At 46.7% G+C, this 24,595-nt stretch overlaps 1 protein-coding gene across 1 annotated transcript in view; it reads left to right on the top strand.

Annotated features, from left to right (window-relative positions):
• LOC121537803 (tumor necrosis factor receptor superfamily member 14-like) overlaps positions 1 to 24,595 on the top strand; it is a 34,146-nt gene that overhangs the window by 6,809 nt on the left and 2,742 nt on the right. Inside the window, exons 2-5 of the mRNA XM_045206930.1 lie at positions 14,497 to 14,639; positions 20,651 to 20,750; positions 20,841 to 20,966; positions 21,112 to 21,170. Of these exons, the coding sequence (XP_045062865.1) occupies positions 14,610 to 14,639; positions 20,651 to 20,750; positions 20,841 to 20,966; positions 21,112 to 21,170 (315 nt within the window). The 5' untranslated portion in view covers positions 14,497 to 14,609. The remainder of the gene's footprint in view (positions 1 to 14,496; positions 14,640 to 20,650; positions 20,751 to 20,840; positions 20,967 to 21,111; positions 21,171 to 24,595) is intronic.

Genomic DNA, 24,595 nt, shown 5'->3' with positions numbered 1-24,595 from the left:
AAGAGCCAGAAATCTTTCTGATTGAGAGGGGGTCAAATACTTATTTCCCTCCTTAAAATGCAAATCAATTTATAACATTTTTGACATAAGTTTTTCTGGATTTTTTTGTTGTTATTCTGTCTCTCACTGTTCAAATAAACCTACCATTAAAATGATAGACTGAGCATTTCTTTGTCAGTGGGCAAACGTACAAAATCAGCAGGGGATTAAATACTTTTTTCCCTCACTGTATACACTGCAATGCTAGCTAGCTGTAGCTTATGCTTTCAGTACTAGATTCATTCTCTGATCATTTGATTGGGTGGACAACCTGTCAGTTCATACTGCAAGAGCTCTGATAGGTTGGAGGACGTCCTCTGGAAGTTGTAAGTCTATGGAAGGGAGTGAGACCCATGAGCCTCCTAGGTTTTGTATTGAAGTCAATGTACCCAGAGGTGGACGGAAGCTAGTTGTCCTACGGCTACACCATGGTGCTACCCTACAGAGTGCTGTTGAGGCTATTGTAGACCATTGTCACGCCCTGACTTATGGGACTCTTGTATGTTGAGTCAGGGTGTGGATATCTCTGTTAGTATTTCTGTGTTTGCATTCTATGTTGTGTGTTTCTATGTTTGGCCGGGTGTGATTCCCAATCAGAGGCAGCTGTCGCTCGTTGTCTCTGATTGGGAATCATACTTAAGTAGCCTGTTGGCACTCATTAGTTGTGGGATCTTGTTCCGTGTAGAGGCTTGTATTGTGTTTAGCGTGAGGACTTCACGTTACGCTGTTTTGTTGTTGTTGTTTGTGTGTTTATCGTTATAATAAACATGTATGCATTTCACGCTGCGCCTTGGTCTGACCCGTCCTTCAACGAACGTGACAACCATTGCAAAGCAGTGTGTTTTAATCAGTTATTTGGTGACATGTCAATATATTTAGTATAGTTTTATCTAAAAAGGATAACTTTTTTAATGTTTCACTATTTATTTTTTATTCACTGAGGAGGATGGTCCTCCCCTTCCTCCTCTGAGGAGCCTCCACTGGTACATGTACAGTGGGGAGAACAAGTATTTGATACACTGCCAATTTTGCAGGTTTCCTACTTACAAAGCATGTAGAGGTCTGTAATTTTTTATCATAGGTACACTTCAACTGTGAGAGACGGAATCTAAAACCAAAATCCAGAAAATCACATTGTATTATTTTTAAGTAATTAATTTGCATTTTATTGCATGACATAAGTATTTGATACATCAGAAAAGCAGAACTTAGAATTTGGTACAGAAACCTTTGTTTGCAATTACAGAGATCATACGTTTCCTGTAGGTCTTGACCAGGTTTGCACACACTGCAGCAGGGATTTTGGCCCACTCCTCCATACAGACCTTCTCCAGATCCTTCAGGTTTCGGGGCTGTCGCTGGGCAATACGGACTTTCAGCTCCCTCCAAAGATTTTCTATTGGGTTAAGGTCTGGAGACTGGCTAGGCCACTCCAGGACCTTGAGATGCTTCTTACGGAGCCACTCCTTAGTTGCCCTAGCTGTGTGTTTCGGGTCGTTGTCATGCTGGAAGACCCAGCCACGACCCATCTTCAATGCTCTTACTGAGGGAAGGAGGTTGTTGGCCAAGATCTCGCGATACATGGCCCCATCCATCCTCCCCTCAATACGGTGCAGTCGTCCTGTCCCCTTTGCAGAAAAGCATCCCCAAAGAATGATGTTTCCACCTCCATGCTTCACGGTTGGGATGGTGTTCTTGGGGTTGTACTCATCCTTCTTCTTCCTCCAAACACGGTGAGTGGAGTTTAGACCAAAAAGCTCTATTTTTGTCTCATCAGACCACATGACCTTCTCCCATTCCTCCTCTGGATCATCCAGATGGTCATTGGCAAACTTCAGACGGGCCTGGACATGCGCTGGCTTGAGCAGGGGGACCTTGCGTGCGCTGCAGGATTTTAATCCATGATGGCGTAATGTGTTACTAATGGTTTTCTTTGAGACTGTGGTCCCAGCTCTCTTCAGGTCATTGACCAGGTCCTGCCGTGTAGTTCTGGGCTGATCCCTCACCTTCCTCATGATCATTGATGCCCCACGAGGTGAGATCTTGCATGGAGCCCCAGACCGAGGATGATTGACCGTCATCTTGAACTTCTAATAATTGCGCCAACAGTTGTTGCCTTCTCACCAAGCTGCTTGCCTTTTGTCCTGTAGCCCATCCCAGCCTTGTGCAGGTCTACAATTTTACCTGATGTCCTTACACAGCTCTCTGGTCTTGGCCATTGTGGAGAGGTTGGAGTCTGTTGGATTGAGTGTGTGGACAGGTGTCTTTTATACAGGTAACGAGTTCAAACAGGTGCAGTTTATACAGGTAATGAGTGGAGAACAGGAGGGCTTCTTAAAGAAAAACTAACAGGTCTGTGAGAGCCGGAATTCTTACTGGTTGGTAGGTGATCAAATACTTATGTCATGCAATAAAATGCAAATGATTTACTTAAAAATCATACAATGTGATTTTCTGGATTTTTGTTTTAGATTCCATCTCTCACAGTTGAAGTGTACCTATGATAAAAATTACAGACCTCTACATGCTTTGTAAGTAGGAAAACCTGCAAAATCGGCAGTGGATCAAATACTTGTTCTCCCCACTGTACATATATATAAATACATACATCCTAATGAGATATATATATACACAGTGCATTCGGAAAGTATTCAGACCCCCTCCCTTTTTCCACATTTTGTGACGTTACCACCTTATTCTAAAATTGATTAAATACATTATTCCTCATCAATCTACACACAATAACCCATGATGACAAAGCAAAAACTGTTTTTTAGAAATGTTTGCAAATGTATTAAAAATAAAAAACAGAAATACCTTATTTACAGAGGTGTTCAGACCCTTTGCTATGAGACTTGAAATTGAGCTCATGTGCATCCTGTTTCCATTTATCATCCTTGAGATGTTTCTACAACTTGATTGGAGTCCACCTGTGGTAAATTAAATTGATTGGGCATGATTTGGAAAGGCACACACCTGTCTATTTGGTATTTTATTAGGATCCCCATTCGCTGTTGCAAAAGCAGCAGCTACTCTTCCTGGGGTCCACACAAAACATGAAACATGACATAATACAGAACATTAATACACAAGGACAGCTCAAGGATAGAACTACATACATTTTTTTTAAAGGCACACGTAGCCTACATATCAATACATAAACACAAACTATCTAGGTCAAATAGGGGAGAGGCGTTGTGCCGTGAGGTGTTGCTTTATATGTTTTTTGAAACCAGGTTTGCTGTTTATTTGAGCAATATGAGATGGAACGGAGTTCCATGCAATAATGGCTCTATGTAATACTGTATGCTTTCTTGAATTTGTTCTGGATTTGGGGACGGTGAAAAGACCCCTGGTGGCATGTCTGGTGGGGTAAGTGTGTGTGTCAGAGCTGTGTGTAAGTTGACTATGCAAAACATTTGGGATTTTCAACACATTAATTGTTCTTATAAAAAGAAGAAGTGATGCAGTCAGTCTCTCCTCAACTTTTAGCCAAGAGAGACTGGCATGCAGAGTATTTATGTCAGCCCTCTGATTACAATGAAGAGCAAGACGTGCTGCTCTGTTTTGGGCCAGCTGCAGCTTAACTAGGTATTTCCTTGCAGCACTGGACCACACGACTGGACACGAATCAAGATTAGACAAAACTAGAGCCTGCAGAACTTGCTTTTTGGAGTGTAGTGTCAAAAAAGCAGAGCATCTCTTTATTACAGACAGACCTCTCTGCGTCTTTAAAACCATTGAATCTATATGTTTTGACCATGATAGTTTACAATCTAAGGTAACAGCAAGTAATTTAGTCTCCTCAACTTGTTCAACAGCCACAACATTCATTACCAGATTCAGCTGAGGTCTAGAACATAGGGAATGATTTGTACCAAATATAATGCTCTTAGTTTTAGAGATGTTCAGGACAAGTTTATTAGTGGCCACCCATTCCAAAACAGACTGCAACTTTTTGTTATGGGTTTCGTGACTTCATTAGCTGTGGTTGCTGATGCGTATATGGTTGAATCATCAGCATACATGGACACACATGCTTTGTTTAATGCCAGTGGCAGGTCATTGGTAAAAATAGAAAAGAGTAGAGGGCCTAGAGAGCTGCCCTGTTGTACACCACACTTTACATGTTTGACGTTAGAGAAGCTTCCATTAAAGAAAACAAATTGAGTTCTATTAGATAGTGTCACGATCGTTGGTTAGAGAGGACCAAGGCGCAGCGTGTTGAGCGAACATACTTTAATAGTACAGTGCAAACACGAATACAAAACAATAAACGATACGTAACGTCCTCAGACAATGACTGACAAGGAACAAAAACCCACAAACACAAGGTGAAAACAGACATTATAAATATGGCTCCCAATCAGAGACAACGAGCCAAACAGCTGACACTCGTTACCTCTGATTGGGAGTCACTCATCCAAACAAAGAAATACAACCACATAGAACAACCCAACCAAACAGAACACAACGAAACAGACACACCCTGGCTCAACATACAAAGTCCCGGAGCCAGAGCGCGACAGTACCCCCCTAAAGGCGCGGACTGCGACCGCGCCTCAATAAGGGCTAAACAAGGGAGGGCTGGGTGGGCATACCTCCTCGGCGGTGGTTCTGGCTCCGGCCCTGATCCCCACCTCCTCTCCAACCCCCAAAGTACCCCCTGGTCCTGTCTAGCCCCGCTGGTCGGAGCCGGACTGACGACACGCGCCCCTGGCTTGGTGCGTGGAACAGGAACGGGCCTCACCGGACTGACGACTCCATTCCCTGGTTTGGTGCGAGTAGCAGGAACGAGCTGGACCAGGCTGACGACTCGCATCCCTGGTTTGGTGCGAGTAGCAGGAACGGGCTGGACCAGGCTGACGCCTCGCACCCCCTGGCTTGGTGCGAGTAGCAGGAATGGGTTGGACCAGGCTGGCGACTCGCACCCCTGGTTTGGTGCGAGTGGCAGGAACAGGCCGGGTCGGGCTGGCGACGCACACCGTAGGCTTTGTGCGTGGAGCAGGGACAGGCCGGGCTGGGCTGGCGACGCACACCGTAGGCTTTGTGCGTGGAGCAGGAACAGGCCGGGCTGGGCTGGCGACGCACACCGTAGGCTTTGTGCGTGGAGCAGGGACAGGCCGGGCTGGACTGGCGACGCACCTCGTAGGCTTGGTGCGTGGAGCAGGGACAGGCCGGGCTGGGCTGTCGACGCACACCACTGACTTGGTGGGAATGGCAGGAACCGGCCGGGCTGGGCTGACGACGTGCACCACTGACTTGGTGGGAATGGCAGGAACAGGCCGGGCTGGGCTGACGACGCGCACCACTGACTTGGTGGGAATGGCAGGAACAGGCCGGGCCGGGCTGTCGACGCACACCACAGACTTGGTGGGAATGGCAGGAACAGGCCGGGCTGGGCTGACGACGCGCACCACTGCCTTGGTGGGAATGGCAGGAACAGGCCGGACCGTACTGGGGACACACACCACTGGCCCCACGCAGGGATCAGGAACGGGCCGGACCGGACTGGTAACACACCCCAGTACCTCTCGCCGTGCCTCCACACTTTCCCTCTCCTCTGTGCCCAGTGGCCCCCCTAACCTGGCGGCCTTCTCTGCCAACGCTTTGCACCGCTCTAACCCGTACACCTGCTGCCCCGACGTCGTGAGCCCCCCCCTAAAAATTTCCTGGGGGTCTCTCCTCCCCGTGGCCCAGGCTTCTCTCCCTCTTGCCAGACTCGCAATCATCTCCTCCCACGTCCATCCTCTCTCCTCGTCACGCTGCTTGATCTGGTTAAGGTGGGTTTTTCTGTCACGATCGTTGGTTAGAGAGGACCAAGGCGCAGCGTGTTGAGCGAACATACTTTAATAGTACAGTGCAAACACGAATACAAAACAATAAACGATACGTAACGTCCTCAGACAATGACTGACAAGGAACAAAAACCCACAAACACAAGGTGAAAACAGACATTATAAATATGGCTCCCAATCAGAGACAACGAGCCAAACAGCTGACACTCGTTACCTCTGATTGGGAGTCACTCATCCAAACAAAGAAATACAACCACATAGAACAACCCAACCAAACAGAACACAACGAAACGAACACACCCTGGCTCAACATACAAAGTCCCGGAGCCAGAGCGTGACAGTTAGATAGCTCTGAATCCACGATATGGCAGAGGTTGAAAAGCCATAACACATACGTTTTTTCAACAACAGGTTATGGTCAATAATATCAAAGGCTGCACTGAAATCTAACAGTACAGCTCCCACAATCTTCTTCAGCTCCCACAATTGTGTCAGTGCAGTACATGTTGAGTGCCCTTCCCTATAAGCATGTTGAAAGTCTGTTGTTAATTTGTTTACAGAGAAATAGCATTGTATTTGGTTAAACAATTTTTTTTCCAACAGTTTGCTAAGAGCTGGCAGCAAGCTTATAGGTCTACTGTTAGAACCAGTAAAGGCCGCTTTACAATACTTGGGTAGAGGAATTACTTTGGCTTCCCTCCAGGCCTGAGGACAAAGACTTTCCTCTAGGCTCAGATTAAAGATATGACAGATAGGAGTGGCTATAGAGTCAGCTACCATCCTCAGTAGCTTTCCATCTAAGTTGTCAATGCCAGGAGGTTTGTCATTATTGATCGATAACAATCATTTTTCCACCTCTTCCACACTAACTTAAAACTTGCAAAGCTTTTCTTTCATTATTGGCTCACTGTTCATTGTTGGCATTTCCTGCCTAAGTTTGCCCACTTTGCCAATGAAGTAATCATTAAAATAATTGGCAACATCAAATGGTTTTGTGATGAATAAGCCATCTGATTCGATGAAAGATGGAGTTGAATTTGTCTTTCTACCCATAATTTCATTTAAAGTACTCAAGTTTTTTTCAACAATTCTTTATATCATTGATCTTGGCTTCATAATACAGTTTCTTCTTCTTTTTGTTGAGTTTAGTGACATAATTTCTCAATTTGCAGTAAGTCAACCAGTCAGATGTGCAGCCAGACTTCTTAGCCGCTCTTTTTGCCCCATCTCTTTCTACCATACAGTTTTTCAATTCCTCATCAATCCATGGAGCCTTAACAGTTCTAACAGTCAGTTTCCTAACAGGTGCATGTTTATCAATAATGGAAGAAGCAATTTCATAAATTCAGCAAGTGCAGCATCTGATGCTACTTATTAATCACATCAGACCAACAAATATTTTTTACATCATCCACATATGGGTCACAGCTAAATCTTTTGAATGATCTCTTATACACTATTTTAGGCCCAGCTGTTGGAACTTTGGCTTTCCTGGATATAGCCACTATATTGTGATCACTGCATCCAATTGGTACGGATACAGTTTTAGAACAAAGTTCTACAGTATTAGTAAAAATGTGATCGATACATGTTGATGATCTTGTTCCTGTAGTGTTTGTAAAGACCCTGGTAGGTTGATTAATTACCTGAACCAGATGGCAGGCACTGGTTACAGTGAGAAGCTTCCTCTTGAAGCATTTCACACATATTATTTAAATACTGACTGTTCGCACTTGGTAGCCTATAGCAACACCCCAAAAGAAAAGGCTTTATATGTGGCAAGTGAACCTGCAACCACAACACTTCAATAACACTTGATATAAGATCTTCTCTAAGCATTACAGGGATATGGCTCTGAATATATACAGCAACACCTCCCCCATAAGCAATTATGTCTCTTCTATAGATGTTATATTCTTGTATTGCTACTGCTGTATCATCAAATGAATTATCTAACTGAGTCTCAGAAACGGCTAATATATTAATGTTATCTGATGTTAACAAGTTATTGATTTCATGAACCTTATTTCTAAGGCTACATACAGTGGGGAGAACAAGTATTTGATACACTGACGATTTTGCAGGTTTTCCTACTTACAAAGCATGAAGAGGTCTGTAATTTTTATCATAGGTACACTTCAACTGTGAGAGACGGAATCTAATTTTTTTTCTCCAGAAAATCACATTGTATGATTAAGTAATTAATTTGCATTTTATTGCATGACATAAGTATTTGATCACCTACCAACCAGTAAGAATTCCGGCTCTCACAGACCTGTTAGTTTTTCTTTAAGAAGCCCTCCTGTTCTCCACTCATTACCTGTATTAACTGCACCTGTTTGAACTCGTTACCTGTATAAAAGACACCTGTCCACACACTCAATCAAACAGACTCCAACCTCTCCACAATTTTTTTTTTTTTTTTAATTTTATTTCACCTTTATTTAACCAGGTAAGCCAGTTGAGAACAGGTTCTCATTTACAACTGCGACCTGGCCAAGATAAAGCAAAGTAGTGCAATAAAAAACAACACAGAGTTACATATGGGGTAAAAAACATAAAGTCAGAAATACAACAGAAAATATATATACAGTGTGTGCAAATGAAGCAAGTTATGGAGGTAAGGCAATAAATAGGCTATAGTGCAGAATAATTACAATAGTATTAACACTGGAATGCTAGATGTGCAAGAGATTATGTGCAAAAGAGCAAAATAAATAACAATATAGGGATGAGGTAGTTGGGTGGGCTAATTTCAGATGGGCTGTGTACAGGTGCAGTGATCGGTAAGGTGCTCTGACAACTGATGCTTAAAGTTATTGAGGGAGATAAGAGTCTCCAGCTTCAGAGATTTTTGCAATTCGTTCCAGTCATTGGCAGCAGAGAACTGGAAGGAATGGCGGCCAAAGGAGGTGTTGGCTTTGGGAATGACCAGTGAGATATACCTGCTGGAGCGCAGACTACGGGTGGGTGCTGCTATGGTGACCAATGAGCTAAGATAAGGCGGGGATTTGCCTAGCAGTGATTTATAGATGGCCTGGAGCCAGTGGGTTTGACGACGAACATGTAGTGAGGACCAGCCAACAAGAGCGTACAGGTCACAGTGGTGGGTAGTGTATGGGGCTTTGGAGACAAACGGATGGCACTGTGATAGACTACATCCAATTTGCTGAGTAGAGTGTTGGAGGCTATTTTGTAAATGACGTCGCCGAAGTCAAGGATCGGTAGGATAGTCAGTTTTACGAGGGCATGTTTGGCAGCATGAGTGAAGGAGGCTTTGTTGCGAAATAGGGAAGCCGATTCTAGATTTAACTTTGGATTGGAGATTCTTTATGTGAGTCTGGAAGTTGAGTTTACAGTCTAACCAGACACCTAGGTATTTGTAGTTATCCACATACTCTAGGTCAGACCCGTCGAGAGTGGTGATTCTAGTCGGGTGGGCGGGTGCCAGCAGCGTTCGATTGAAAAGCATGCATTTAGTTTTACTAGTGTTTAAGAGCAGTTGGAGGCTACTGAAGGATTGTTGTATGGCATTGAAGCTCGTTTGGAGGTTTGTTAACACAGTGTCCAATGAAGGGCCAGATGTATACAAAATGGTGTCGTCTGCGTAGAGGTGGATCTGAGAGTCACCAGCAGCAAGAGCGACATCATTGATATACACGGAGAAAAGTGTCGGCCCAAGAATTGAACCCTGTGGCACCCCATAGAGACTGCCATAGGTCCAGACAACAGGCCCTCCGATTTGACACACTGAACTCTATCTGAGAAGTAGTTGGTGAACCAGGCGAGGCAGTCATTTGAGAAACCAAGGCTATTTAGTCTGCCAATAAGAATGCGGTGGTTGACAGAGTCGAAAGCCTTGGCCAGGTCGATGAAGACGGCTGCACAGTACTGTCTATTATCAATCGCGGTTATAATATCGTTTAGGACCTTGAGCGTGGCTGAAGTGCACCCGTGACCAGCTCGGAAACCGGATTGCATAGCGGAGAAGGTACGGTGGTATTCGAAATGGTCGATGATCTGTTTGTTAACTTGGCTTTCGAATACTTTGAAAGGCAGGGGCAGGATGGATATAGGTCTGTAGCAATTTGGATCTAGAGTGTCACCCCCCTTTGAAGAGGGGGATGACCCGCGGCAGCTTTCCAATCTCTGGGGATCTCAGACGTTATGAAAGAGAGGTTGAACAGACTAGTAATAGGGGGTAGCGACAATTTCGCGGCTAGTTTTAGAAAGAAAGGGTCCAGATTGTCTAGCCCAGCTGATTTGTAGGGGTCCAGATTTTGCAGCGCTTTCAAAACATCAGCTGTCTGAATTTGTGTGAAGGAGAAGCGGGGGGCATGGGCAAGTTGCAGCAGAGGGTGCAGAGTTGGTGGCCGGGTTAGTGGTAGCCAGATGGAAAGCATGGCCAGCTGTAGCAAAATGCTTGTTGAAATTCTCGATTATTGTAGATTTATCGGTGGTGATAGTGTTTCCTAGCCTCAGTGCAGTGGGCAGCTGGGAGGAAGTGCTCTTATTCTCCATGGACTTTACAGTGTCCCAAAACTTTTTGGAGTTAGTGCTACAGGATGCAAATTTCTGTTTGAAAAAGTTAGCCTTTGCTTTCCTGACTGCTTGTGTATATTGGTTCCTAACTTCCCTGAAAAGTTGCATATCGCGGGGGCTATTTGATGCTAATGCTGTACGCCACAGGATGTTTTTGTGCTGGTCAAGGGCAGTCAAGTCTGAGGAGAACCAGGGGCTATATCGGTTCTTAGTTCTGTATTTTTTGAATGGGGCATGTTTATTTAAGATTGAGAGGAAATTACTTTTAAGGAACAACCAGGCATCCTCTACTGACGGAATGAGATCTATATCCATCCAGGATACCTGGGCCAGGTCAATTAGGAAGGCCTCCTCGCTAAAGTGTTTTAGGGAGCGTTTGACAGTGATGAGGGTGGTCGTTTGACCGCGGACCCGTTACGGACGCAGGCAATAAGGCAGTGATCGCTGAGATCCTGGTTGAAGACAGCTGAGGTGTATTTAGAGGGTATGTTAGTCAGGATGATATCTATGAGGGTACCCATGTTTACGGATTTAGGGTTGTACCTGGTAGGTTCGTTGATAATTTGCGTGAGGTTGAGGGCATTTAGCTTGGATTGTAGGATGGCTGGGGTATTAAGCATATCCCAATTTAGGTCACCAAGCAGTACGAACTCTGAGGATAAATGGGGGGCAATCAATTCACATATGGTGTCCAGGGCACAGCTGGGGGCTGAGGGGGGTCTGTAGCAAGCGGCAACAGTGAGAGACTTATTTCTGGAAAGGTGGATTTTTAGAAGTAGAAGCTCAAACTGTTTGGGCACAGACCTGGATAGTATGATAGAGCTCTGCAGGCTGTCTCTACAGTAGATTGCAACTCCACCCCCTTTGGCAGTTCTATCTAGAAGGAAAATGTTATAGTTGGGGATGGAAATTTCAGAATTTTTGGTGGCCTTCCTGAGCCAGGATTCAGACACTGCTAGAACATCAGGGTTGGCAGAGTGTGCTAACGCAGTGAATAACTCAAACTTAGGAAGTAGACTTCTGATATTTATGTGCAAGAAACCAAGACTTTTGCGATTACAGAAGTCATCAAATGATAGCGCCTGGGGAGTAGGAGTGATACTGAGGGCTGCAGGGCCTGGGTTAGCCTCTACATCACCAGAGGAACAGAGGAGGACTAGAATAAGGATACGGCTAAAGGCTTTAAGAACTGGTCTTCTAGTGCGTTGGGTACATAGAATAAAGGGGGGCAGATTTCCGGGTGTTATAGAAAAGATTCAGGGCATTATGTACAGACAAGGATATGGAAGGATATGAGTAAAGTGGAGGTAAACCTAAGTGTTGGGTAACAATGAAAGAGATAGCATCGCTGGAGGCATCAATTGAGTCGGTCTCCGCGTGTATAGGGGGAGGGGCAAAGGAGCTATCTAAGGCAGGTTTAGCTAGGCTGGGGGGTCTACAGTGATATAGTACAATTAGAAATAACCGAAACAACAATAAACTAACCATGTTTGGGCTGAGGCTAAACATAAACAGGATGTAGTACCGTAAAAGGAACAGTCCAGCAGATATCAGCTGTATAGCTGAGTTATCATAAGGTCCGGTGGTGAAGCACTAGTAAGAGGCCACGGCTAGCGTGTGCTAGCGGGCCAGGGCTAGCAGATGGATGGAATCTTCGTGGTTAACGTCGTAACCACATCAGACGATTTCGTCGGCAGACCAGTCGTGTAGGATCGGCGGGGCTCCGTGTCAACACTAGGTGGTCCCGTCCGGTTGACAGAGAGGTAGATAGCCGGGAGATGGGCGATGGGCCTAGCTCAGGATGATTAGCCAGACCACAGCGTCCGTTTTGTTGTAGCTGGCTGGTGGTAGCTAGCTGGTAGCGATGAATCCGGAGTTAAAGGTCCAGTGATTCAGTGATTCCGGCGGAAAAACTGATATGTTCTGGGTCGATACACGCTGTGCAGACTGGCCGAATATCCGGTGATCAATGTCCAGTGATTAAAATTAATCCCGCGAAAAAAAATCCAATGTTCTGGGTGAAACACCGCTAGCTGTGGCTAATAGCAAATAGCATGTAGCTAGTTAGCTGGCTAGCTAGTTTCAACTGGAGATTCTAGATTCTAGATAAAGGTAAGTCAATAATAGAATCCGTTCCACATTGAGTGAGGCGGGTTGCAGGAAAGTATATCTTGTAGAAGGATGAAAAGTCTGATAGGGAAATATGTACGAAAAATGTACGAAAAATAGGGTATTTACAGGCTATTTACAGACAGACGATAAAAACACAACTGCACTACTTCGCCATCTTGGATCTACAATGGCCAAGACCAGAGAGCTGTGTAAGGACATCAGGGATAAAATTGTAGACCTGCACAAGGCTGGGATGGGCTACAGGACAATAGGCAAGCAGCTTGGTGAGAAGGCAACAACTGTTGGTGCAATTATTAGAAAATGGAAGAAGTTCAAGATGATGGTCAATCACCCTCGGTCTGGGGCTCCATGCAAGATCTCACCTCGTGGAGCATCAATGATCATGAGGAAGGTGAGGGATCAGCCCAGAACTATACGGCAGGACCTGGTCAATGACCTGAAGAGAGCTGGGACCACAGTCTCAAAGAAAACCATTAGTAACACACTACGCCATCATGGATTAAAATACAGCAGCACATGCAAGGTCCCCCTGCTCAAGCCAGCGCATGTCCAGGCCCGTCTGAAGTTTGCCAATGACCATCTGGATGATCCAGAGGAGGAATGGGAGAAGGTCATGTGGTCTGATGAGACAAAAATAGAGCTTTTTGGTCTAAACTCCACTCACCGTGTTTGGAGGAAGAAGAAGTATGAGTACAACCCCAAGAACACCATCCCAACCGTGAAGCATGGAGGTGGAAACATCATTCTTTGGGGATGCTTTTCTGCAAAGGGGACAGGACGACTGCACCATATTGAGGGGAGGATGGATGGAGCCATGTATCGCGAGATCTTGGCCAACAACCTCCTTCCCTCAGTAAGAGCATTGAAGATGGGTCGTGGCTGGGTCTTCCAGCATGACAACGACCCGAAACACACAGCCAGGGCAACTAAGGAGTGGCTCCGTAAGAAGCATCTCAAGGTCCTGGAGTGGCCTAGCCAGTCTCCAGACCTGAACCCAATAGAAAATCTTTGGAGGGAGCTGAAAGTCCGTATTGCCCAGCGACAGCCCCGAAACCTGAAGGATCTGGAGAAGGTCTGTATGGAGGAGTGGGCCAAAATCCCTGCTGCAGTGTGTGCAAACCTGGTCAAGACCTACAGGAAACATATGATCTCTGTAATTGCAGGTTTCTGTACCAAATATTAAGTTCAGCTTTTCTGATGTATCAAATACTTATGTCATGCAATAAAATGCAAATGAATTACTTAAAAATCATACAATGTGATTTTCTGGATTTTTGTTTTAGATTCCGTCTCTCACAGTTGAAGTGTACCTATGATAAAAAATTACAGACTTCTACATGCTTTGTAAGTAGGAAAACCTGCAAAATCGGCAGTGTATCAAATACTTGTTCTTCTCCCCTCTGTATGTATTACAGACTCGGCAAGGGACAGGTTGAAAATGTCAGTGAAGACACTTGCCAGTTGGTTAGCGCATGCACGGAGTACATGTCCTGGTAATCCATCTGGCCATGTGGCCTTGTGAATGTTGACCTGTTTAAAGGTCTTACTCAAATCGGCTATGGCGAGCATGATCACATGTTGTACATGTTGGCTGGGTGGGGTTGGGGGGATGGGATTGGAGGTTGGGGGTGGAGACATGTTGGCTGGGTCGGGGGGGTTCTTCTGCTTATTTTAGCATTTTATTGAGTTAACTTTTGTCCATGCACCTGGTAGCACATAAGCTGTGTGAGTTTCCTAGTTCTTCATCATTCCAAGTAATAATTAAATGAGGGTATTTTATAAACCTGCCGTACACCAATTTTAACTTGCAAACAGAGTTTTTTTTTATCAGAGGCACAAATTATTATTCTTGTTACTCAATTGTATATCCACCTCACATGTCTATTTTCCTACAACTTTTTTGACTATTTCTGTTAAACACTCATATTCCATAGATCCCCTCATATTCCAATTATTCATGTAATTCATCTCTCTGATTCCTAAGGTTTTGATTAAGTCTTCAGGTCAGTTCATCAGTTCATGATACTCCATAACTCCTAAGAACTTCACAAATCCAGTGTGTGGGTCTTCCAGTGAGTTGGTGAGGATTGAGGAACCATGGCACAGTTTGAAAGCTTGATATGGATTGTAAGTAAAACATTTATGTTTTGCACATTTTGTAGCTTGGCATGTTTCACACAGCATAAATTCCTGGCACTACACAGTATGCTGCATTTTTACACACCAGGGGGCGCCACCCAGTGGCGATTTTAGCATGTAATTCTTGTTGGTGGAAACTCAAAAACAATTTTTAGATGCATGCCAGCAAAGCCACTACACAACACAACACTAAACAATACATTAATTGCACTATAACGGTGACAAACGGTGCCCACAAACTGTTAGGGCCTACATAAAGCTGTCCCGACAGCAGAGCTTTCCTTTCAGCACCATGGAGTGAATCCTTACCAACGCTACACCTGGCTGTCAGCGGAGCCTTGTCTGTCAGTGAAGCAGTTAATTCAGCCTCATTTACTGACTTTTTAAAAGATATGGCTGACTTGCTTAAACAGATGTGGTTTCTACTGACTCCTTGTGGATTTGTGTAAGTCGATAAGAACCTCATTGTCCTTCAATAATAACAAAAGCCAACATAAGTTTTGACCTTTGAACCATACACCAACATTACATTTATGTTCAGTAAATTCATAATGTTTGTTCTTATATCATTGACACTTAGCTCTAAGTTTAAGCAAGTGCAAGCAAACGAGTTGTGACGAGGTAGGCCTATTCGTTCAGCACTTTCAAAATGGCCACCGACTGAAATTCAAATAGATTCAGATAGAGGGAGAGAGAGAGAGAGAGACGCGGTTAGCCTACCATTTTAAGTATTTTATTATGTGGTCTAAAAAGGAAGGAAAATACATTCACGAGGATCCAATTTTATAGACAATATACCGACACATTGCGCAAACAAAACAACTCTCGCAATATCAACTGGAATTATATGGGTCTATTACTGAACGTTTTGTTGAAAACAAATATTTGAATGGGAAGAGACTGTTACTGGCAAACATGGTTACAGACCCAACAACATTATATAGTATCCCCTCCTCGTGAAGAAAAGCACATATCTGAACTCACCGTTGTTGTGCTGTGCTCACTTGAACAGGAAGGTGGTGCGGCGGTCTTTCTTGTGGGCAAATGTTGTCATCAAAGGTGCTTTCAAGACAACTGGGAACTCTGAAAAAAACAAGGTTGAATCATGATGTCAGTGATCTTCAGGTCAGAGCTCTAGAAAGAGGCCAGAGTTCCCGGCTTGGAATTCCGAGTTGGATGACCGTTTAAACCGTATTTTCCCAGTCGGAGCTAGTTTTTTTCAGAGTTCCTAATTGTCTTGAACTCACTGAAGTGTGATATTTCCCAGTTCCGAGTTTCCAGTTGTTTTGAATGCGGCAGAAGTCATGCTGGATTGACAGCATGGCCAATGCGTTCAACCTTTACTGCCCCATGGTGTTGCGAGTGAATGTTTATCCTTTTAATCTTGGAAAAGAGACCATTTCAGACAACGTTTTAAATCCTTAAACCCAGACTTGGACCACACACCCTCTCCACCGAATAGCAGGCAGAGGGAAGCAAAATAATGATTGCTTTGCAACATTTGCAGTTAGCCACTGATTCCTTCCAAACCCCTCATTGTTGAATTGGCGATTTCCGACTTGTTGTGTAATGTTTATGTCCAATGGCCGATGAGCACCAATACCTTTTATCTATAATTGTCACGGTTTCGGCCGAGGCTGCTCCTCCTCCTGGTTCGGGCAGGCTTCGGCGGTCGTCGTCCCCGGAGTACTAGCTGCCACCTATCTATGTTTCATGTTCGTTTGGTTTTGTCTTGATGTTGTACACCTGTGTCTTGTTAGTCCTCGTTAGTGTCCTATTTAGTTCTCGTTGGTTGTGTTTGTCTTTGTGTGTGATTGCTCTTCTGTTTTCGTGTTGGAGCTACGTACTTCCCTCCAGTGTTTTGGAGAGGTTTTTCGCACATGTTAGTGCGCCGTTTGTTTGACGCCTGTGTGCGCCGTGATTTCGCCTTTGGGCTTATTGTGCTTATTTTCTACGTGAATATTGCACTAAAGTCTTTTGGACTGTGCTTCTGCGTCCTGCGCTTGATTCATGCACCACACCCACCTTCAGCACCCCTTGACAATAATTTATATGACAAGGATTGAAAAGAATTTGCCAGTAGATTGTCGACGGGATTCATGATGATGACTGCTTGTCTAGCTTGCTAGCTAAGATTTTGAAAGTAACTTGATCAGTCCAATGTCACGATCGTTGAGAGACGGGTCAGACCAAGGTGCAGCGTGAAAAGCGTACATGTTTATATACTCAATAAACATACAACAAAAACAAACACCGTAACATGAAGTCCAAAAGGCTATACACATACCAGCCTAACAGGAACAAGATCCCAAAATAAAGGTAGGCAACATGGCTACCTAAGTATGATCCACAATCAGAGACAATGAGCGACCGCTGTCTCTGATTGGGAATCACACCTGGCCAAACATAGAAATACACATCTAGATCCTAAACATAGAAATTCTAACATAGATCCTCACGCCCTGACTAAACCAACTAAAGACAACAGGCCTCTCAAGGCCAGGGCGTGACAGTACCATCCTCCGGCCGCACCAACCTGACTCATTAGGGGAGGGTCCGGGTGGGCTTTCAGCCTCGGAGGCGGATCCGGCTCCGGGCGTGTCGACTTCTTCCTCTCTGCCTCCCCGTTGCGCCGCTGGTATGGACCTCGGCGCGATGCTTCCCCTCTCCTTCCTCCCACGATGCACCAAGCCCTGTCTGGAACCTGGTGTGGGAGACCCCGAACCTGGAGAGGAACGGGCCGGGCCGGACTGGGGACACACACCACAGGTCTGGTGCGAGGAGCAGGAACGGGCCGGGCCGGACTGGGGACACGCACCATTGGTCTGGTGCGAGGAGCAGGAACGGGCCGGGCCAGACTGGAGACATGCACCACAGGTCTGGTGCGAGGAGCAGGAACGGGCCGGGCCGGACTGGGGACACGCACCACAGGTCTGGTGCGAGGAGCAGGAACGGGCCGGGCCGGACTAGGAACACGCACCGCTGGCCTGGTGCGGGGAGCAGGTACGGGGAGTACCGGGCTGGCGACAAGCACCACTGGTTTGGTGTAAGGAGCAGGTACGGGCCGTGCCGGGCTGTGGAGGCGCACTGGAGGTCTGGAGCTTAGAGCTGGCACAACCCGTCCTGGCTGGATGCCCACTTTGGCACAGGACTCACTGGGCTATGAATGCGCACTGGCGACACATACCACATACCGCACACCTAGGTTCCTCTATGAACACACGCTCCATCTGTTGCCTGACCAGCTCCTCTCTCCTTGCCTCCACTACTTCATTCTCCCTTTGAGCCTCCTGTAGCGCCTCCCTCTGAACGGATAACTCCTGCTCCCTCTGAGCTAACAGCCCCCGTAACGTGGTGGCCTCCTCTCTCAGACTCTGGATCCGCAGGTCTTGGAGGACCTCTAAAATAGCGGCCTCCTCCTCTCTAGTCAGCCCTTTCACGGCCTCCTGCTGCCTCGTCGTCCACCCCGTGAGCCCCCCCAATTTTTTTTATTGGGGGCTGCTTCTCGGGCTTCCTCTTCGGCCGGTACCATTGATGTCGCCGTTGATCATCTCCTACCCGGGCTTCCTCCTTCATTGCCTTACCGTAACGGACGGCCTCCTCCTCTGTGATTTTCCCCCAACCGAGGAGGACATCTACCAACGTAGCCTCCCGCTGTGTCCAGGGTGTTTGCTCCTCCTGGGCACGCTGCTTGGTCCTCGTTTGGTGGGATCTTCTGTCACGATCGTTGAGAGACGGGTCAGACCAAGGTGCAGCGTGAAAAGCGTACATGTTTATATACTCAATAAACATACAACAAAAACAAACACCGTAACATGAAGTCCAAAAGGCTATACACATACCAGCCTAACAGGAACAAGATCCCAAAATAAAGGTAGGCAACATGGCTACCTAAGTATGATCCCCAATCAGAGACAACGAGCGACCGCTGTCTCTGATTGGGAATCACACCCGGCCAAACATAGAAATACACATCTACAGTGAGGGAAAAAAGTATTTGATCCCCTGCTGATTTTGTACGTTTGCCCAGTGACAAAGACACGATCAGTCTATAATTTTAATGGTAGGTTTATTTGAACAGTGAGAGACAGAATAACAAACAAAAAAATCCAGAAAAAACGCATGTCAAAAATGTTATGAATTGATTTGCATTTTAATGAGGGAAATAAGTATTTGACCCCTCTGCAAAACATGACTTAGTACTTGGTGGCAAAACCCTTGTTGGCAATCACAGAGGTCAGACGTTTCTTGTAGTTGGCCACCAGGTTTGCACACATCTCAGGAGGGATTTTGTTCCACTCCTCTTTGCAGATCTTCTCCAAGTCATTAAGGTTTCGAGGCTGACGTTTGGCAACTCGAACCTTCAGCTCCCTCCACAGATTTTCTATGTGATTAAGGTCTGGAGACAGGCTAGGCCACTCCAAGACCTTAATGTGCTTCTTCTTGAGCCATTACTTTGTTGCCTTGGCCGTGTGTTTTGTGTCATTGTCATGCTGGAATACCCATCCACGACCCATTTTCAATGCCCTGGCTGAGGGAAGGAGGTTCTCACCCAAGATTTGACAGTACATGGACCCGTCTATTATCCCTTTGATGCGGTGAAGTTGTCCTGTCCCCTTTGCAGAAAAACACCCCCAAAGCATAATGTTTCCACCTCCACGTTTGACGGTGGGGATGGTGTTCTTGGGGTCATAGGCAGCATTCCTCCTCCTCCAAACACGGCGAGTTGAGTTGATGCCAAAGACCTCAATTTTGGTCTCATCTGACCACAACACTTTCACCCAGTTCTCCTCTGAATCATTCATATGTTCATTGGCAAACTTCAGACGGCCCTGTATACGTGCTTTCTTGAGCAGGGGAACCTTTCGGGCGCTGCAGGATTTCAGTCCTTCACGGCGTAGTGTGTTACCAAATGTTTTCTTGGTGACTATGGTCCCAGCTGCCTTGAGATCATTGACAAGATCCTCCCGTGTAGTTCTGGGCTGATTTCTCACCATTCTCATGATCATTGCAACTCCACGAGGTGAGATCTTGCATGGAGCCCCAGGCCGAGGGAGATTGACAGGTCTTTTGTGTTTCTTCTATTTGCGAATAATCGCACCAACTGTTGTCACCTTCTCACCAAGCTGCTTGGTGATGGTCTTGTAGCCCATTCCAGCCTTGTGTAGGTCTACAATCTTGTCCCTGACATCCTTGGAGAGGTCTTTGGTCTTGGCCATGGTGGAAAGTTTGGAATCTGATTGATTGATTGCTTCTGTGGACAGGTGTCTTTTATACAGGTAACAAGCTGAGATTAGGAGCACTCCCTTTAAGAGTGTGCTCCCAATCTCAGCTCGTTACCTCTATAAAAGACACCTGGGAGCCAGAAATCTTTCTGATTGAGAAGGGGTCAAATACTTATTTCCCTCATTAAAATGCAAATCAATTTATAACATTTTTGACATGCATTTTTCTGGATTTTTTTTTTGTTATTCTGTCTCTCACTGTTCAAATAAACCTACCATTAAAATTATAGACTGATCATTTCTTTGTCAGTGGGCAAACGTACAAAATCAGCAGGGGATCAAATACTTTTTTCCCTCACTGTAGATCCTTAACATAGAAATTCTAACATAGATCCTCACGCCCTGACTAAACCAACTAAAGACAACAGGCCTCTCAAGGCCAGGGCGTGACATCCAATCAAAGAAGAGAAAGAGAGCATGTTTGTATGCTGCTTTATTAACTCAATATTTTTTTTTTACATTGTTTGCAAACGGATACGTGACATGAATTAATGCCAAAATAACATGCAAAACAGGCAAACCCCCCCAACACCCCCCCACACCTGTTTTGGGGCTCAAACCAGGTCCCACTGCCTGTATAAAATGGTCCTACATATTTACATTGATTTGAAATTATAATAATTTTGTTTGAATTGTGCTAACTAGTTCTTTAAGTTATATAAATACACATCAGTTTTGATTTTGGGAATTTGTTAACATTTTCTCTACTTCCAGATACCTAATATATTGGTGATTGTAAGCATCGGATCCTGTATTGCATGTGGTAGAGCCGAGTACAGAATAGGGGATGAATGTTGTCCCATGTGTTCACCAGGTAAAGACCCTCTCTTTAAATCATCATCATAGGTTCATAAATGATCAACACCAATAGAAATTCCATACATTGTGATTCTCTCTTCCCCAGGAAATCGTGTACATAAGCATTGTACTGAATTCACCAGCACTTCCTGTGTGCCCTGTGTTGATTCTACATTCCTTGATGAGCCCAATGGTCTCATGAAATGTGCACCATGTTCCAGCTGTGATTCAGGTGAGAGTTGTCCTGTATTTATACAATAGCCAGACTTTAATACTGAGGTAATGTGCTACAGGCTATATCAGATGTGATTTATGATTGACATTTGACTGGCTTAATATGTTTTCTTCAGATAATGAATGCAATGTGTTCTTCATAGGTTTGGGTTTGAGGGTAAAACTGTCAGGGTTTACTATGCCAGAACCCAGAAGCAGACAAGGACAAGGTACGTTGAGAGAAAGGTGAGTGTTTATTTAGTAGATTCCGAGTGAGGCTGAATAATCCAGGGAACAGAGCGGGTGGCGTGGATGGGTTGTTGAGGGTGCAGTGGTTGGTCCGGTACTGGCTCGGCAGCCGCCGACCATCAGGCAGAGGTTGGGTGAAGGTTCCGGGTGAGAGACTGCAGACAGAACAAAAACGGAGGTCAGTACACAGCAAGTAACAAGGTGCAAAACAACAAAACTAACTAAGGGCTCAGAGGCTGACACGCTGACAAACATACTGTTCATAGCTAACGATCCGGCAGGAACTGGATGTTCGGCCAGAGCCTAAGAAGGGTGATGATCAGGACCAGGTGTGCAGATTGCTGATGGGATGCAGGTGCGGAAAACCAGAGCGCTCCCCGGAGCGTTCCCGAACCCTCGGGAAACTGGAGATTACGAACAGGAAAAACTAGTCACCAGACAGGACCCGACTCAGACAGCCGGGATCGTTACAGTACCCCCCCTCCGACGAACGCCACCGGGCGGACTCCCCGGAGCGCCAGGATGGAGGCGGTAGAAGTCACTGATGAGGTCCGCATCAAGGACCTGTCGCCGCGGAATCCAACTCCTCTCCTCAGGACCATACCCCTCCCAGTCCACGAGATACTGGAAACCCCGGCCCCGCCGTCTGGAATCCATGATGCGACGCACCGTGTAGGCAGGACCACCTCCGATCATCCGAGGAGGAGGAGGAGGAGGCGGAGGAGGCAACAGAGGACTGAGGAAGACAGGCTTGAGGCAGGAGACATGAAAGGTGGGATGGACTCTGAGCGTCCTCGGTAGTTTGAGTCGAACTGCCACTGGATTGATCACCTTCTCCACCACAAACGGACCAATGAACTTCGGTAACAACTTCCTAGACTCAGTCCGTAACGGAAGATCCCGTGTGGCCAACCAAACCCTATCTCCGATGGTATAGGTGGGAGCGGGGGATCCGGCGACGATTCGCCTGGAGCTGATACCGGTCCGAAACTCTAAGGAGTGCCTTTCTGGCCCGATGCCAGGTCCGGTGGCAACAACGAATATGGGCCTGAACAGAAGGCACTGAGAGCTCCTTCTCCTGAGAAGGAAACAGGGGAGGTTGGTAGCCATACAGGCACTGGAAGGGAGACATCCCAGTGGCAGATGTAGGAAGAGTATTGTGGGCATACTCAACCCAAGGCAACTGAGAGACCCAGGAGGTGGGGTTGGAAGAGACCAGACAGCGTAGCGTGGATTCCATCTTCTGGTTGGCTCTCTCCGCCTGACCATTGGATTGGGGGTGAAAACCAGATGTGAGACTGACTGTAGCTCCAATGGCCAAACAGAAGGACTTCCAGACAGCAGAGGTAAACTGAGGGCCACGGTCGGAAACGATATCACTGGGCAAACCGTGGACCCTGAAAACCTCCCTAACCAGGATCTCGGACGTCTCCGAGGCAGAGGGAAGCTTGGCAATTGGCACAAAGTGGGCGAACTTGCTGAATCTGTCCACGATAGTCAGAACGACCGTGTTCCCCTCAGAAGCGGGCAACCCAGTGACGAAGTCCAGGGCCAGATGCGACCATGGTCGCGGGGAATAGGAAGGGGGTGAAGTAGTCCAGAGCTGGGCCGATTGGTACTCTTATTCTGCGCACACACTGGACAGGCAGCAACAAACCCCCGAGTATCCTCGGCCATGGCAGGCCACCAAAACGTCTGCGAAGAAACGCCATTGTCCGAGCCACGCCAGGGTGACAAGCCATCTTGCTGGCGTGGGACCATTTGAGGACAGCCGGACGAACCGACTCAGGCACAAACAACCGACCGGGTGGACCGTTACCGGGACCGGGCTGAGTCCGAAGGGCCGCCAGCACCTCCTCCTCAATCTTCCACATAACTGCTCCCACGACGCAGTTCCGGGGGAGAATTGTCTCGGTCTTGGACCCACTCTCCTCCGTCTTGGAGAACATCCGGGACAAGGTGTCCGCCTTGCCGTTCTTAGATCCAGGTCGGAACGTCAGGGCAAACTTGAATCGTCCGAAAAACAACGCCCACCTGGCCTGACGGGAGTTGAGACGTTTAGCCGATTGCACGTAAGCAAGATTCTTGTGGTCAGTCCAGACAATAAACGGTTGCTCCGCCCCCTCCAACCAGTGGCGCCACTCCTCCAAGGCAAGTTTCACCGCGAGAAGCTCCCCGGTTACCCACATCGTAATTCCTCTCCGCAGGCGAAAGGCGACGAGTAGTAGGCGCAGGGATGGAGTTTACTGTCCGTGGAGCATCGCTGCGACAGGATGGCGCCAACTCCCACATCAGACGCGTCCACTTCAACGACGAACTGACGGGCCGTGTCCGGTTGAGAGAGAATCGGTGCGTTGGTGAATCGCCTCTTCAAATCCAGAAACGCTCGATCCGCCTCCGGATTCCACTTGAAGGTCCTGATACTGGAAGTCAAGGCAGTTAACGGAGCGGCCACACGGCTGTAATCCCGGATGAATCTGCGGTAGAAATTCGCAAACCCCAAAAATCTCTGGAGCTGCAATCTCGTACCGGGCTGGGCCCACTCCAGAACCGCTCTAACCTTCTCCTGGTCCATCCTAATCTCTCCCCTGGAGATGATGTACCCGAGAAAGGATGTCGTGTGGGCGTGAAACTCGCACTTCTCGGCCCTTCACGAACAGGCGATTCTCCAACAATCGCTGCAGAACCTGCCGGACATGCTGGACGTGGTCGGAAGGTTCCTTCGAGAAGATCAGAATGTCATCCAGGTAAACAAACACAAAGAGACCGATCATATCTCTCAGGACGTCGTTCACCATACTCTGGAATACCGCTGGAGCATTGGTCAGTCCAAACGGCATCACCTGATACTCGAAGTGACCCATCGGTGTATTGAAACCCGTCAACCACTCGTCCCCCTCTCTGATCCGGACCAGGTGATACGCATTGCGTAGGTCTAGCTTGGTGAACACCGTAGCACCCTGTAAGGAGTCGAAGGCAGAACTCATCAAGGGCAGGGGATACTTGTTCTTGACCGTGATGTCATTCAACCCCCGATAATCAATACACGGTCGAAGAGAGCCATCCTTCTTACCCACAAAGAAGAATCCTGCCCCAGGGGTGATGACGAGGGACGAACGAGACCAGCAGCTAGGGACTCCTTGATGTAGGTCTCCAACGCCTCACGTTCAGGTCGGGAGATACTGTATAACCTTCCCTTGGGGTAGACAGCTCCAGGGACCAGGTTGATGGCACAATCATATGGTCGGTGGGGAGGGAGTGACAGAGCCTTCTGCTTACTGAAAACTTCCCCCAAATCGTGATATGTCTCGGGAACCAGGGACAAATCTGGGGGTTTAGCCTCAATCACCTGACTGGGAACCGAATGGGGGCAGGCAGTCTTGAGACAGTTAGCATGAC

This window comes from Coregonus clupeaformis, chromosome 24, assembly GCF_020615455.1.
Source record: "Coregonus clupeaformis isolate EN_2021a chromosome 24, ASM2061545v1, whole genome shotgun sequence".
Taxonomy (NCBI): Eukaryota; Metazoa; Chordata; class Actinopteri; order Salmoniformes; family Salmonidae; genus Coregonus; species Coregonus clupeaformis.
The sequence above is the reverse complement of the archived record's forward strand: the minus strand, read 5'-3'. Positions and strand labels throughout refer to the sequence as shown.